This window comes from Desmodus rotundus, chromosome 1, assembly GCF_022682495.2.
Source record: "Desmodus rotundus isolate HL8 chromosome 1, HLdesRot8A.1, whole genome shotgun sequence".
Classification (NCBI taxonomy): domain Eukaryota; kingdom Metazoa; phylum Chordata; class Mammalia; order Chiroptera; family Phyllostomidae; genus Desmodus; species Desmodus rotundus.
In genome coordinates, this window is record NC_071387.1 from 176784949 (window position 1) to 176799811 (window position 14863).

General features: G+C 38.7%; 1 protein-coding gene across 7 annotated transcripts in view; it reads left to right on the top strand.

Moving 5' to 3' along the window:
• The window catches only part of PDE4D (phosphodiesterase 4D), a 1245374-nt gene that overhangs the window by 582229 nt on the left and 648282 nt on the right, over positions 1–14863 (top strand). For 2 of the 7 annotated variants that reach the window (XM_045186261.2, XM_045186262.2), the window contains exon 1: positions 12165–14832. The exons of the other annotated variants lie outside the window; for them this stretch is intronic. In XM_045186261.2, coding sequence (XP_045042196.1) covers positions 14567–14832 — 266 coding nt within the window. In that variant the 5' untranslated portion in view covers positions 12165–14566. Of the gene's footprint in view, positions 1–12164; positions 14833–14863 lie in introns of those variants that run through there. 7 annotated transcript variants of the gene reach the window in all.

A 14863-nucleotide genomic window follows, 5' to 3' on the forward strand; every position in this document is an offset into this window, starting at 1 on the left:
TACAAGCTAGAGGCAAGAGATAAGACCTTTCTTTGTGAAAGTGACAGACTGTTTCGTTAATAAAGCACATGACTTATACTCAGATTCCTGAGAGACAAAACAGGTTCATAGCAACTTGTCCAAAGTTTTGGAAAAATGGTAAACTTCTTGTTATTGCTTTTGTTTATTTATCTGTGAGATGTAGTGACAGACCCTCTTTTTATCTTGGTGAAATCTTTAAATAGGTAGAAATAGAAAAGGCTGAAAAAAGCTATCAGGAACCTCCTTTACTTAGGTTTTATCTGCCTTTTGGAAGATAACTGATCCAAAGCTACAAAACCCAACATCTCACCAATCCTGTATTTCATTTGGTTGGACAACGTGTGAAGGGAAGGCCTCAGGCTTTCTTTGTCCATCAACAGGCCAGTTGTGAGTCATAGTCTGAACATGAGGAAATGTTCCTTTACGTTTTCATAGTCATGGCAATGAGACTTTTCATGCCTGGAGTACTACCCTGACCTAGAGTGCCCATTGAGAAGGGTGTTGTCTGCCACAGGCAGGGAGCAGAATGTCAAAATGCAATTGCAAGAGCTCCATATCATTCTAATAGCCTGAGGAAGCTGCGTTTCACAGCTGCCTGGAACCCTCATATTTCACATGATGTGGATCTGCAGGCTTAATTAGCTGCTTCAGGATTCTGAATGCCCCATGGCCTTGGAAACACTTGTTAACCCACAGAGGGAGAAGAGCTGGAAGCAATTGGACTACAGCCTGAATTTATTATAATTCAATTTAATAACCACCTTATCTTTCCAAACCCCAGTTCAGAATCTGTTGAAAATTATAGTTGATTTAAGTTGTTCTCAGTGAGACTTCCTGAGAGAAGAGAGAGGTTCCAGTTCAAGGTTTCCTGAAGCCACAGAAATGTAGAGAGCTGCAGAAGGAAACTGATGACCAGTGGTGCTTTCTGGACCCACATGCACACTTTTCCAGAGGCTGGAAAATAGATGCCAGGGTGGGACAGAGAGAAAACAGTGGAAGTGGAAAGGCTAATGGAGAATGCCCAGGACTCCACATTTCTGACCTCCTGCCAAAAGAAGCACTGCCAACACCCACCTCCACCCTCTACCATTTTCACTGCACAGAGCTGGCGCTCAACAAACCCATAATTCTTCTTAATACAATTCTCATGACATAACCTGACCAAGCACATGAAGCCTAGTCAAGTAAACAACCGTTGTCATGGGCAACAAATGCAGGAGTTGCGTCGCAAGTAAACCACATTCTTCACAGAGCGGAATGCTAGAATATAATCTGCAGACACTTGGCCCTACCTTATTAAATAGGTGATATCATTTAAAAACTTACTAAGAAAGTCCACATAAAAATTTAAAAAGAAAGCACGTGCAAAAGTTGGTTGTGTTGACATCACTCCCGTGATTGCTATTACACACTATTTTGCCTACAGGGGGCTCTTAAAACAGCCACCTGATTGTCTCCCAAACAGAACCAACAGCAGCACATCCTCATTCTCATCCTCTTAAATAAGCACCAAGAGAGTGAAAGGGCATTTCAGGGGCTCACCATCCTTGGCTGAAATATAGTGAGTCAGATTCCCTTCTGGGTACTAGGAGAGGTCAGTGACTCAGTCCTCATTATCTTTGTACCATTTACACATAACACAGACTTGCACCATAGGACTGTGCTTCTGCAAATGCTGCTTCTGAAAACAGTAGTGTTTTCTGCTGATTCTGTTAGGATTCGCAGTCAAATAATATTAGCCACAAATCTGAATTGCTGTTGACATTTGTCTTTTCCATTTATCCAAATTAAATTTTATGTTTTAAATTTGATCTGCTCTTCTACCCTGTGAATATTTTTCTTTCCTTTTAAAAATACTTATTATTTTTAAAATATTAGTATTTGGATTTTAGTTCTATCATCTAGGAAGGTGGTTTTCAAACTTGACTGACCAGCAGAATTGTAAGAGAACGTTTCCTGGAGCCCAGTTCTGCTGGTTCTGATTCAGTAGTTGTGGGTCAGGGTTCTGACTGCTGTTTTAACATCTCTCCTAGAAAATCATTATGATCAATCTGGGTTGGGAAACTATTAATCTACCACTTTAGCCATCCCTTCAACTTAGCATTAGATTCAGATATGATAACATGAAGTATGTATCTTAAAGTCTGTTTCTTAAAATGCTTGTCACTCTGCATGTGACTGCTCTTCAGGACGAGGTGCAGTCTGTTAGTCCACATCTCCTGGGAATAGTTGTCCAACGTTTTGTGAATCCACCTAGTCATCCATCCAGCCCACTTTGCTCCACTGTGCCTTCAAGTATCTTCTGAACGATCTCATCAAAAGGCTTCAACAAAGCCAGACTCAGTATGACACAGATATTTACTTCCCTGACCTGTTAGCATACTCACCTTCTCTGGAAAGAAAATCATATGAATTTTAAATAATCTACTTGACTCCTACGTGTTACTACCTTCATCATAGGAGGTTCACGATTCATTGCTTAAATAATTTACTCAAGACTTTGCAGAGGACTAACAAGGAAGTTACCAATCTCTAGCTTTTGGAGACATTTTTCTGTTTTGGCCTTTGAATATAAGGCTCTAAAACACTTTCGCAAGTTTTCAGTACCTCTGTCTCTCTCTGTGATTTCTAATTCTTCCCCAAGCAGATATCCGTTATCTTTGAAGAGTGGGTAGGAGGAAATTGTGTTGACCATCCAGAATGGTAGAAACACATAAAGTATATGTGCTCTTGCGGAGAATAGGTACTTGGCCTCACATGTTAATGAGTGTGTGTTAATGAGCATGTACTGATTTTACATAAAACCATTCCTGAGAACTTCTTTTTCTCTTCATTCAAATACTGCTAGGATCTAAGTAACACTTCTGTATTGGGTAATCTATCTTAGAAACACTTAATTTTATTAGTTAAGGGGACCTCTGTAGTCATCTGTTCCGTCACCATCATTTCCAGATAAGGAAGCTGAGATCTACAGAGAGGAGGACTTGCCTCATGCCCTGGGACAAGTAGCAGAAGACTCAGGACAAGATTCCCGTCAAGTGCACTCTCAATCACAGAAAGCCATTTATCTAAGGGTGTTGCAGTAACACCATAGTCAGAGCAGAATCCGGTTTGTTTAAAAATTCAGTTCTTATCTAGACCACTAATTTTTCCCTAGGAAAAAGTTCTACAAAATAATAATAGAGTCCTGGTCAGCCATTGAAAAACTCTACGCCAGTGTGTAAAAGAAGGACTAGGCAAGAAGGTTAAGTGCTCAGAACAATCTATCTCTATTATGGGAAAAGCAATTTAAAATGTATTTTACTGAGTGGTGCCAGAACGTTACTGAAAAAGAAAGTTAATGCCTTTTCCTTTGAAAAAGCCTTCTATAATGTCACATTAGAGACACTCTTGGGAAATGCTTGGTCAACTAAAATTGTTAAAAAGCCAAAAACTGAACACAGACCTGGAAGCCAAGTGAAATATATCTTCCTGCTTCTGTGAATTTTAATGGTAGCCACTGATGTGCTAAATTTCTTCCACACTAAAAAAATAGATATTCTTGAAGAAGAAAAGAAAGGGATCTGACAGCTCGTACGGGGCGATTGATGGCAACGCAAGGCTGTTTGAGGACAAATGTGGAAACTCAAACAGCTGGTGGGAGTGTAAATTGAATCAGCCGCTTCCAGGAACGATTTGACAGTTTCTATTAAAGTGAAAATGCTTGTAACTTATCATTTAACAATCCTACTTCTACACATCTAATATAGAAACAATTCTTGAAATTTGTGTACAAAGAGGAGCTGGCAACACTATGCTTTGGATGTAATAGAGAACCCCTGGGCCCCTGATGCCCATCGATAGAAAACTGGCTAACTGAACTGAGAAATAACTACTATGGAATACTATGCATCAGCTAAAAATCACGAGGGAGATCTTCATGGAATGAAAAAAGCAAGCTGTCAAATGATCAGAATGATCAAGCATGATACTATGTTGTATGAAAACCTCAGAAAACAGTGGTATGTGTTTCAACAGGCACATAATTATTCATGAAATCAAACGGAGGCCTAGAATTTTACTCACTATTATGGTAGCCACTAGCTGTGGAAAGCTATTACATTTAAGTTAATAAAAATAATAAAAATTAAAAATGTAGTTCCTCAGTTACATTGGCCACATTTGGCTCATGGCTACTGTAAGGGACAGCAGACATCTAGAAAGGTAAACACAACTGATAACAGGGTTACCTGTGAGGGGGCCAAGGTTGGAGTTAATGGCCTATAGGAACTTACAATTTCTGGATGACCTTCAGAATTTTTACAATGAGAATAGATTTGATACTACCCAGATAATTTTAAAATAATACATTTATAAATCTGAAAGCATGCCAAGCAATAAGATTTCTAAAACATTTCAAACTTTTAGTGGGTATATCAGAGTAAATTGATTTGGACACACTTTCCTTTCAGCCTGTTAACCACCTACAAGCACACAAAAAAAGGCTAATCCACCTGTACAGATCACTTACGCCCTGTTTCCCTTCCTGGGACGAGTGTCTGCTGAACACTTACTGCATTCCAGGCATTTAAAGGGCAAGGAGCATGAGGCAAATGGTGCTCAGTGTGTTCACCATGGGTGCAGCGAGAGGATTTCTTTGTCATATAATATTTTTCCTTTGTAACCAGTTAAATCACTACTGGTTGGCTTTGGCAATGCTTACATAATTACAGAATATACATGGTGGTTATCAGACTAGCTAGAATGTATATTTTTATATTAGTGCAATAGACACCTGTATGTATTTTATTAGGGCTGAAAAATATGATGTGGGGGAAAATGCAGATTAGTGTATACAATTTAGCAATCATTTGAGCACCTCCAGGTCAGCGGCACTTCATTGAAAAGATCACAAAGAATGTGTACTTCTTTATACAGTTATACCAAGACTTACTATGGGACTATATACTACAGGCTTATAATTGTAGCGGGCAATTTATTTTCTAAGGTTTAGTATAATTAGACAATGATTCTTCATAAGCAGGTGCATCAAGTTGATGGGAGCCCAAACACTTACTTGATTAATTTTTTAGATAATAGATAGAAAGGTCAATAGCATGGTGCTAAATCTTGTGAATGAGTGTTTTTGGTAAGACTTCATACACAGAAGACTGGACTGAAAGTCCTGGCTAACTATGAACACAGAACGAATATTGTGTCTCCAGATACACAAAGATTAGCGTCCTCATTATATATACAGCAACGTAGCACATAGTCTTTGTCCAATTAAGTGCTTTTAGATTAATTAAATCATATCGCACAACCAGTCTGTAAGTCTTAGGTAAGGTTTGCCTTGTCATTTCAATTAATCATATAGAAATAGGCAAAGAATTTCATGACACTTGCCAAAGAGTCTGTGTTTCAACTTATATTAAAATCATGTTTTGCCTCATCTTAAAAGCATGGATTTAATACAGCAAAATTTGCTTTTATAATTGAATCTCCTAGAGTGTACATGCTCATTTGAAACCTAAAAAATGGTTTATGATGTTATTCAATTAAAGTCCACTATTTATTAGAGCAACATATTTAAGCACCACAGAAGTGGCTGAATACAAATTTGATGTAGGATCACCAGGGTACAAGTTAATTGCCTTCATTTGCTAGACTTTAGTAGCATCCATCTCTACTTATTCCAGTATCTAGATACCCAGGGCATGATCCATGACCAGCGTTAGTATGGCTTTGGGAGCCCCAAATCTCAAGCTCCACCCCGAACCTACTAAATCAGAATCTGTGTTTGGCGTGGTCACCAGGTGATTCATAGGTACACTAAAGCTTGAAAAGCACTTCCGTTGCTTTGCACATCTTCTTACCACCAGGGCCATTTAGGCCAACATTTCTCCGGCCCCTTAGCCTGTTCGCAGCCTTCCAGTTAGCGTGGCACTGACAGAGCTGTCACTTCGACTCACAGCCCCAGCTCTCTCATAGCCTCTGCTACAGTTATGGCTTTTACAAAGGGAGGTACTCCAGTTGAAGAGGAGGGTGGAATTAACTTCAAAGCAGGAGTTTAACGATAACCTTGAGTCTAATAGGGTCTGGTACCAGGGCAGCAACCTGACTCCTCATGGTTAAGTGTGAAGCATTGCTGTTTGACTACAGTCCAGTAGGGAAAATGCAAACAAACATACCAGGATCCCAAGGAAGTTCATAATACCTATCAGCTACATTCATGGAGATGTTTGTAGTAAGCTTAGGTACAGGTTCCTGGAAACACCCATCTCCAGACGTGCTGGAAGGTGGAGGTAGACTCAGGGCCTAGCAAGTCTGCTTTCCTAAATCACGCTAGCATATTAGAAGACTGAGCAACCCTCACGTAAGGAAACCTGTTTAATATATTTGATCTGGGCCTTTAAAAAAATCACAAAAAGCATTTTTTCCCTTTCATGCAACATATTGAAATTGGGAACTTTTTGGTGGGCACTCTTTGTAAAATGTGAGGCTTCTGTTATTGCCTAAAAGGTAAGTTAAGCTCTGAAGTTTTAGAAATCTGACTTATTATGTAACAGCGAATATACCTATCACTGTAGTTTCACTATTTTAGGAGTAAAACAATGCTTTCATTCCAAATATTAAATTAACTTAGGCATTTTTCGCCCACTCTGTCTCCCAAGCCATGACTCAGATGTCAGAACAATTTGTTTAACCCAGTTAGAAAAGGAATTTTTATAACTTTTAGGGCCATAAAAGCAGTAGTAAGGCACCTGCCTAGTGTAGCATCTTCTACTTTTCCATTTTCACTTTCTTAAACATTGAATATATCTTTCCCATTTCTCCTTCCAAAGCATCACCTGTGTGACATACTATCACGACATGTAACTGGAAGAGACCACATTGCCTCAGGATGCATTTGACAATGATTTTTTCTTAAATAGCAACTTAAGCTTGCAAAGAGAGCATATGTTTATGATTTTTAAAGGTATAAAACCCTAGCAAAGTTGTAGGTCATTTTACTATAAAACTGAGTTCCAGAGACACTGACTGAACTCGTTCAAGGTGACTTAGCTAGTTAATTATAGATTTGGGAATAAAACTTTCTGGAATGCCTTTTGTAAAGCATCCCACATAAATGACTAGGTCTCAGAAGGTTCCTTACAGTCAGGTATGAAAATTATTAGTCCTAAAAGTATGATTTGCTTATGAGAAGTCATTATATATTAAACTTTAGAAAATAAATCACCAGCTACAATTATAAACCTCTGAATTATGGACACCCTCCGTGAAATGTACTCATAAAACCATATCCCCAAACCAGAGTGACTGAACCAGATGTTATAAGTCAGGACCGAGGGAGGCTTTCCAGTTATGTTATGCTAATTTGAGAAAGACTCTAAAAGTCCTTTCCTGGGACCGGTGGGGAATGAATATAGAGCCTGAAAAAGGGAGATGAGGAAATGTGTTACTTGGTGTTGAGTTTGAGTAGTTCTCTATCATGTTACATTTCTCTGAGCTTGTTGCATGTTGGATACATGTTGCATGTTGGTAAGTAATATGTCTGTTATGTGGAAAAAACAGATAGACTTGGATAGACTCTGAAGATCTACCCAAGTTCTCTGTATTCAATGTACATTGTTTGTAACACAATGAAAAGTTAGGGGGAGTTTGGAGATCTTTTGATTACAAAGAAATATCTGTCAGAGCCTCGAAAATACCAGTGTGTATGGACATTGATTGGGGTTTGGAAATATTTTTACTTCAAAAACTGTTGTAACAGAAATTTTGTAGTGAAATTACATTTGCACATATCAAGTTGTGTGAATTCATTTTGCTAAGAGTAGCTTTATTCATTTACTTGACCTTTATTTATTAATTACAAAGGCAGTATGTACAGTGGTTACATGCATAGGCCCTGGACTTGGACTATTTGGCTTAAAGTCCCAATTCTATCACCTACTGGGTACCTATGACTTTAAGGAATTTATTTAACTTTTGTGCCTCAGTTTTCCAGCTTGAAATCACATCTCATTAGAATGATTGTATGACCGATTAAGTAAAGATTCAAAAGTACATCTGCTTAGGGCATTTTCATGTTGCATTTATAACGAATGACTTTTTTAGTCATTCAGTGTGATAGAGAATGACCCTCCACAGAAAGAGTGACATATAAGTGTTATTGCATCACCAAGTTGAATGCTTGTCTGTTCTTCCCACTGAAAGAAGACCTCGAAATATAGGGGATTATATGTTAAAACTTTAGGGGCCATCAAAACCCATTTTCTTCATTGAAGTTTGGCTAATATTTAGAGAAGGCATCGTAGTGTATCATTTTAGCAAAGTAATCAAGGGGACTTCTATTATTGGGAGCTTTTTTTAAAGTGGATGTATCAGAACAAAAGGAAAGATTCTGATGATTGCAATTTTTTCTTAGAATTAAAATAAACAAGCTGTGTTAATGTTTGTGATAATAGGTTGCATACTATAAAATGTTAACCTTTTTTTGAAATGAAATGTTGACTTACTATTTCAATAGAGATATTCCTAACATTTAGGGTTTTTGGTTGGGGGGGAACACATCTTTCTTTTTTAAAATATATATTTTTTAAATTTCAATTATAGTTGACATTCAATTTTATATTAGTTTCATGTGTACAGTATAGTGGTTAGACATTTATTTATATAACTAATGAAGTGATCCTCCCCATAAGTCTAGTACCCACTGGGCACAATACATAGGTATTACAGTATTACTAACTATATTCCCTATGCTGTATTTTACATCCCCGTGACTGCTTTTTAAAATTTTCTTAATTTTCTTTTTTATTGTATTTTCCCATTACCAGTTATCCCCCTTATACTCTTTCCCCTCTGTAATCACCACACTGTTGTCCATGTCCATGAGTCCTTTTTCCTTTTTGCTCAATCCCTCCTCGCCCTCACCTCCCCTCATAGCTGTCAACCTGCTCTCTATCTGAGTCTGTCTCTATTTTGTTTGACTTAACATTTAGTTTTAATCTAGGAAAAGGCCCATTTTAATAGATTTAATCTTGAATAAACACATTCAATCTTTTTATTAAAACAAATTAAGAGTAGGAAAACACATTGTATGCTCAAAATGTAGCTCTAAAATAAATCAAAGCAGATATATTTCTATGTTTAATAAACCCTAGATAATTTTTTACATTAGCAGCCTTTTGATGATTAATTAGGTGAAGCATACTTAATTAGATAGAATGTATAATCAATTATGTTAAGAGATGTCCAATCTATTTTTGACTTCTCTGTTGACCTGAATGCTCATGTACTCATGCTGTGAACTCATCCTTTTAATTCTTACATCATCAGCCCCTTTCTGTCCATTCTACACAAATTCATATTGAAATGGAACTGTTGAAATAAACAGCCTTCAGAGTCATCCTCTTCCAAATTATAGTACATATTGCCACTAAATTAATCTTATTTAAATCTCTCTCTATATTATTTACCTACGTCAGAAGAAAGTTTTAATAATTTTTCCATAGGAATGAGTCTAAAAAATTTAACATCTCTTACCCACACTGATTATTTTTCTTCCACATGTACCATTTTGCAAGGCCAAATTCAAGTCCTGCTTCTTCTTTGCATTACTTCACCTTGACCTGGAGATATATGTGTCTATATATCTATATACGACCTGGAGATGTTATACATATATAATGCCTTTATGCCCTTAAGGCACAATTTTTTCTACTTTTAATTTTACATTTATCATTTATTTTCTTTGTTGGAGGGTTATGCACATCTTTTCAAGCAGATATACTTACTGTTTTTTAATCTCTGCCAACTAGACCATTACCTAATAAGTGTTCAATAATGATGATAATTTGAAAAACTCTGTTCTACGGTGTGTAGATGTGGTTTTAGATACAAGGATAAATGATTTTATCATCAGAATTTATAATGATTTAAATGCTAAATGAAAAAATTGTCACAATGAAAATTTTAAGTAAAATAATGTTGGGATATGTTATCTTGCAAACTGTCATGAAGTTTAATTAAAACTCCTTTATATCAAAGGACTACAGGCATATAGATGGAAAAAACCCCACCAACAACACGCAGGAATTCCCCCTCAAGCTGCCCTTACTCGAGTACCATGACCTTGTAAGAGTTTCGTGACTTGGCAGGCTTCACAGGCTGCCACAGCCCATGTCCCGAGTGAAGCCAAGGACGGAATTTAATGTTAACTAGACCAAGAACTGAGGTCGGCCAGATTTGTACTGTTTTCCATAGAAATATCTATCACCAGTTTTAAATATTGGATCAGCTATTTGGGGGAGGGGGTGGTCTGGTGTAGAGTTGAACTAGAAGGTCTTGGCCCTTCATAGACAATTGAATCTCAGCTGTGTCTTGTTGAACTCTATGTCTTTGGACAAGTTATTTGACCTTATTAAGCCTCCGTCAGTAAAATAGTGGTGATGAAATAACACCTTAAGAGTTATTGCAAGAATTAAATGAAATAAAATGGAAAATGCTTGGCACATAGTGGATATGTACTTACTAAGTGTGAATTTTTGTAAGTTCCGTGTATCAGCCAGTAGCAGGTTTCATTTACTGGATGTTTATTCTGCACCAGGCCCTCTGCTTGAACACTTTCTACCATGGATAACAACGCACATTCAGCGTTCTTCTACAAGAGCTATCATTATGATCATCGTTCTATTATATTTAAAAGACGAGGAGCTGAGCCACAGACAAGCAAAGTGAAGCAGCTAGGAAGTACCATGGCCGGAGCTCAAAGCAAGCTTTTGGGTTCCAAACACACCCCCTCAACTATTAGCCAACACAGCCTCTGCTACTCTCACGCCATTTCCGTGGTTCACATCTGATGGGCAATTTAAAAAACAGCCTCATTTTAATACACTATTTACCCAATGAAAACATAGTTGGAAGTGCATAGAATGCATTCCACGGTCAAGTATAAATTATTTTAATTTATCAGTTCTTTTCAGTTAGCTGCGCCATTGCTCCCTTTCAGCTCTGGGTTTCAGCTCCCTTTCAGCCTTGCTTATTCCCACCTAGACAAGGCGACGTTGTCCAGCCCTTGTACCAGAACCCAGGTAAAGCTTATTTCTTATTTCTTTTGTTGCCTATGAATAATTAAATGCATGTTTTCAAGGATTCTGAATTCTCTGAAAAGGCAAATTTTGAAACTCCATAACAAGGTCTATAGGAAAACCTTGTTTATGTAGTTAAGAGATGTTATCTGCTGTCCTAGATGTGGGTGATATTATCAAAACATTTAACCCACTTTTACATTTCTACTTGTGAAAACCCGAGGCCTTATTTGGCTGTCATGTCCAGAGAAGTTTCTGGCAGCTAATTTTAAAGAGTTTTTATTTTTACAAAAAGAAAGGCAAGATGTGTACATGGTGCTTTTGTTGAAAGAGTTCCTTTGACCCTCTGCATTGTTACAAAGAAAATTACAGTTCATCCAAACCTCCCCCACCTTTGGTTATGCTGAGAACTTCACAATTGGTGCCTCCCAAAGCAGTGATTTTCTAGCCTGATTTTGGAACACGGCAGGGTGTTTCAAGGTATTTCAAGGGGCTGGCAAAGAATTCTCAAAACAAAATGAATTGTATCTTCAAAAAGCAGCAGGCATGTCATATATCATTCGATGGATTCAGGGGATAATCGCAGAGATGAGAAAATTAAACAAATAAGGATAGGCTGTGGGACACTGCAAAGGGCAGCTGATCCTGCTCTCTCATGGAAGGAACCCTTTCACACGTCCCAAAGCGAGGGGACGTTTGCATAATGCTTTTGTTCCATTTTAGTCTACGTTTCACCACAACCCTCAGTGGAGTTTTAATAGAATATTGTTATATCTTCTGCTTTAGTTTAGTTGCGATTGTCAACAAGGTGTGTGGTCTCTCTGAGCATCCACATGGCAGGCCGTTCACGAGAACACAGTCTGGTGAATGGTGAACTCCTCTTCAGAGAAGGCCACTGAGACCAAGAACCGGAACCTGGAGTCCCCTAAACGCAATGAATTTCCCAGTGTATGGCCCATAGCTTTCTTAGTCACATAAATTCTTCTATTTTGTCACAGAGAATCATACTTCTTTACTTACAGCCTAACATTCAAACGTCTCCAGCTTCCAGGCTCTCGCTGGGTACTTCAGCTGTACTTTGTCATGTCAGTTGTTCTGTGCTGTATCTACCCTACTAGATTATAAACTCTCAGAGGACAGGGACGCCACCCAGCTACTCTTTAAATATCCTAGAACACTCAGTATAGTGCCTAGTACAAAACAATTGCCCACAAATGTTTGTTGAAGGGAACCGTCTTTAGAAAGTGTGAAGGTTTTCTAAATTTTGAAATGCCATATACTGCCTGTTTGTTTTTCTCACACGATCCTGTTATTGGAATTTTTATTTCCACAAACCTGAGTAAGTTTTGTATCTACTGACTGCTTGGCTTTTTAAAAAAATATATATTTTTGAACAGAACTTGCTTACCTTTTTATCTGAACATTCTAGTTTCTAATTCTGGCATGCATGTCTTACTTTCCTTTCCATTAATTTTTGACCCATCCCCCTCTCCAGGCTGTCCTCCACTTCAGCATTCTTTCAGCAGCTATGCACAGCATTTTCACCGTATTTTTCTGTAGCTGACAACATCACTTTTTAGGTGTTCTGGTGTCTTTGCTTTTCCCGAGCACTGTCGGGCCCTCTGCACTGAGTCACTGAACTGCGAGCTCTCTGAGGGAAAGCGTCACAGGCCTGGTTTGCGCATCTCCGGCTGCAGTTGTCAGCCCCTCAGCCCACTTAAAAGAAATTGGCTACTTGTCTTAAAGAATATGTGTATTCTTTAAACTAACGGACGCTGCCACTTAATGTTGCACAGTGATGAAAGATTTGTACTGGTGAAAATTCTTTATGAATAAAAATAAGCATACCCTGATGTTTTAAAATTTGAATTATTTGCAGAGCAGATGTCCTGATTAAGTCATGGCAAGTGCGTCTCATTAAATTATTGTAGGTACATCAAGTGCTGACTGTGCTTCAGAACCTGAGAGTATTCTTTTCTGTAACATTTTAAAAGCAAATAACTACAACTTAAGGTGGAACAACCAGGGAGAGAGATGGGAGATTCTGTTAGGATTGACCTAACAGTAATCATAGAACTCTCCCCAAAATAATTGAATCAGACAGACTATTCCATTCTCCATGTCGTCTGGATGCATTCTGTGACTCCTTCTTAAGTTATGGTGCTTTTATTTTTTAAAAAATGGAAAATATTTGTAGATCCTGAGAAATGTGATTTGATTTTAATCCAGAACTATCAGTAGCATCACTAGGCTACTGGGTCATCTCTGTTCAAGTTTGGGTGCCCTTGCAATCCGGTTCTAATGGAGTGTATAATATAATTTATAATGTAAGATCAAACAATTTATCACTCAATTACTTGAATTGTGACATTTAAAATTTTTCTAGTAGCAAACTAAATAGGTGAAAAGTAATTTTTCCCTTTTATTTTGAACCACAAATAAAATTCTTAGAAGACAGCTGAGAAAATAACTATGAAAAGCTAGATATACCCCATTCTTTATAGTTAAATACATAAAATTATACATACCATAAGGAATAATTGAAACTTTAAAATCATTTGTAACTGTTCTGAAAACAACCTGTCCCTCTGGAGGGTCGTTAGTTTAAACGTGTAAGTCATAGCAAACACCATTTGTGGGCGCACATCGTGTTGTTTCTGCTCCCAAAGGGCCGTGATTGGCAAGTTTGTACAACCCAACAGCACCCTGTAGTGTTATCCCATGCAGAGTGTTTTAAAATCTTTTGTTTGGTTTCTAATTAGGTAGAAAGAGGGGGTAACAAGAACCTATTTCGTTCTCTTGAGCTGTCTTAAAGGTGCACCAGATCGAGTTTAGTAAGCGAGGAAATATTTCTCCTTGTCTGTCTAACGCTTGTTTATTCTCCCCTTGTAAAAACCAAAGGACTAGTAATTTTCTTTTATGAACGTTGACTGAAGGGAGATAAACAGCCCTCGTGGGAGAGGAAGGTCTAGTTCAAAGTTTTTCTTTCCTTTGGATTCAGGAATAAGCAAATGGAAAGACCAGCCAAACAACTGAGCAGCAGGCGTCTGATGGCCGAGCCCTCCCCCCAGCACTTTTTATGTACATAAGCAGAAGTCACTCCAGCAGCTGCGGCGCATTAGTTCCAATAGTTTAGCAGGCTGCTCTGTGGCGCTGACAAAGCCCAGCTAGCGCTGCGGCTTCCCTCCATGTTCCTTTGCGGCGGGAGAGCTCCAGGGCGATCTTTGGCAGGGGATCCGCAGAGGAGGGGTGACGTTTAATAGGCTTCCGCTGAGGAGTGCGCTCCCCGGTCTACAGCCAGCCTCGTCTCCACCGAGACACTGAGGCAGGCAACCGAACGAACTAACAGCAGCTGGATCGAGCTGCTTCTCTGAACATTTCTCCGGACTCTGAGCGCGGCAATCACTGGAAAGAGGCCAGGGAAACACGTTGCCCTGGATTGTTGCCAACTGTCCAAAGTTGACGGGGGGAAAATGGCTCAGCAGACGGCAAGCCCGGACACCTTAACCGTACCTGAAGTGGATAATCTGCAGTGTTCAAACCCCTGGCTGAACGAGGATCTTGTGAAATCCTTGCGGGAAAACCTGTTGCAGCACGAGAAGTCCAAGACAGCGAGGAAATCGATTTCTCCGAAGCTCTCTCCAGTGATTTCTCCGAGAAACTCCCCCAGGCTTCTGCGCAGGATGCTTCTCAGTAGCAACATCCCCAAACAGCGGCGTTTCACTGTGGCACATACGTGGTAAGGTTTGCACAGATCATCGGAAATGGTG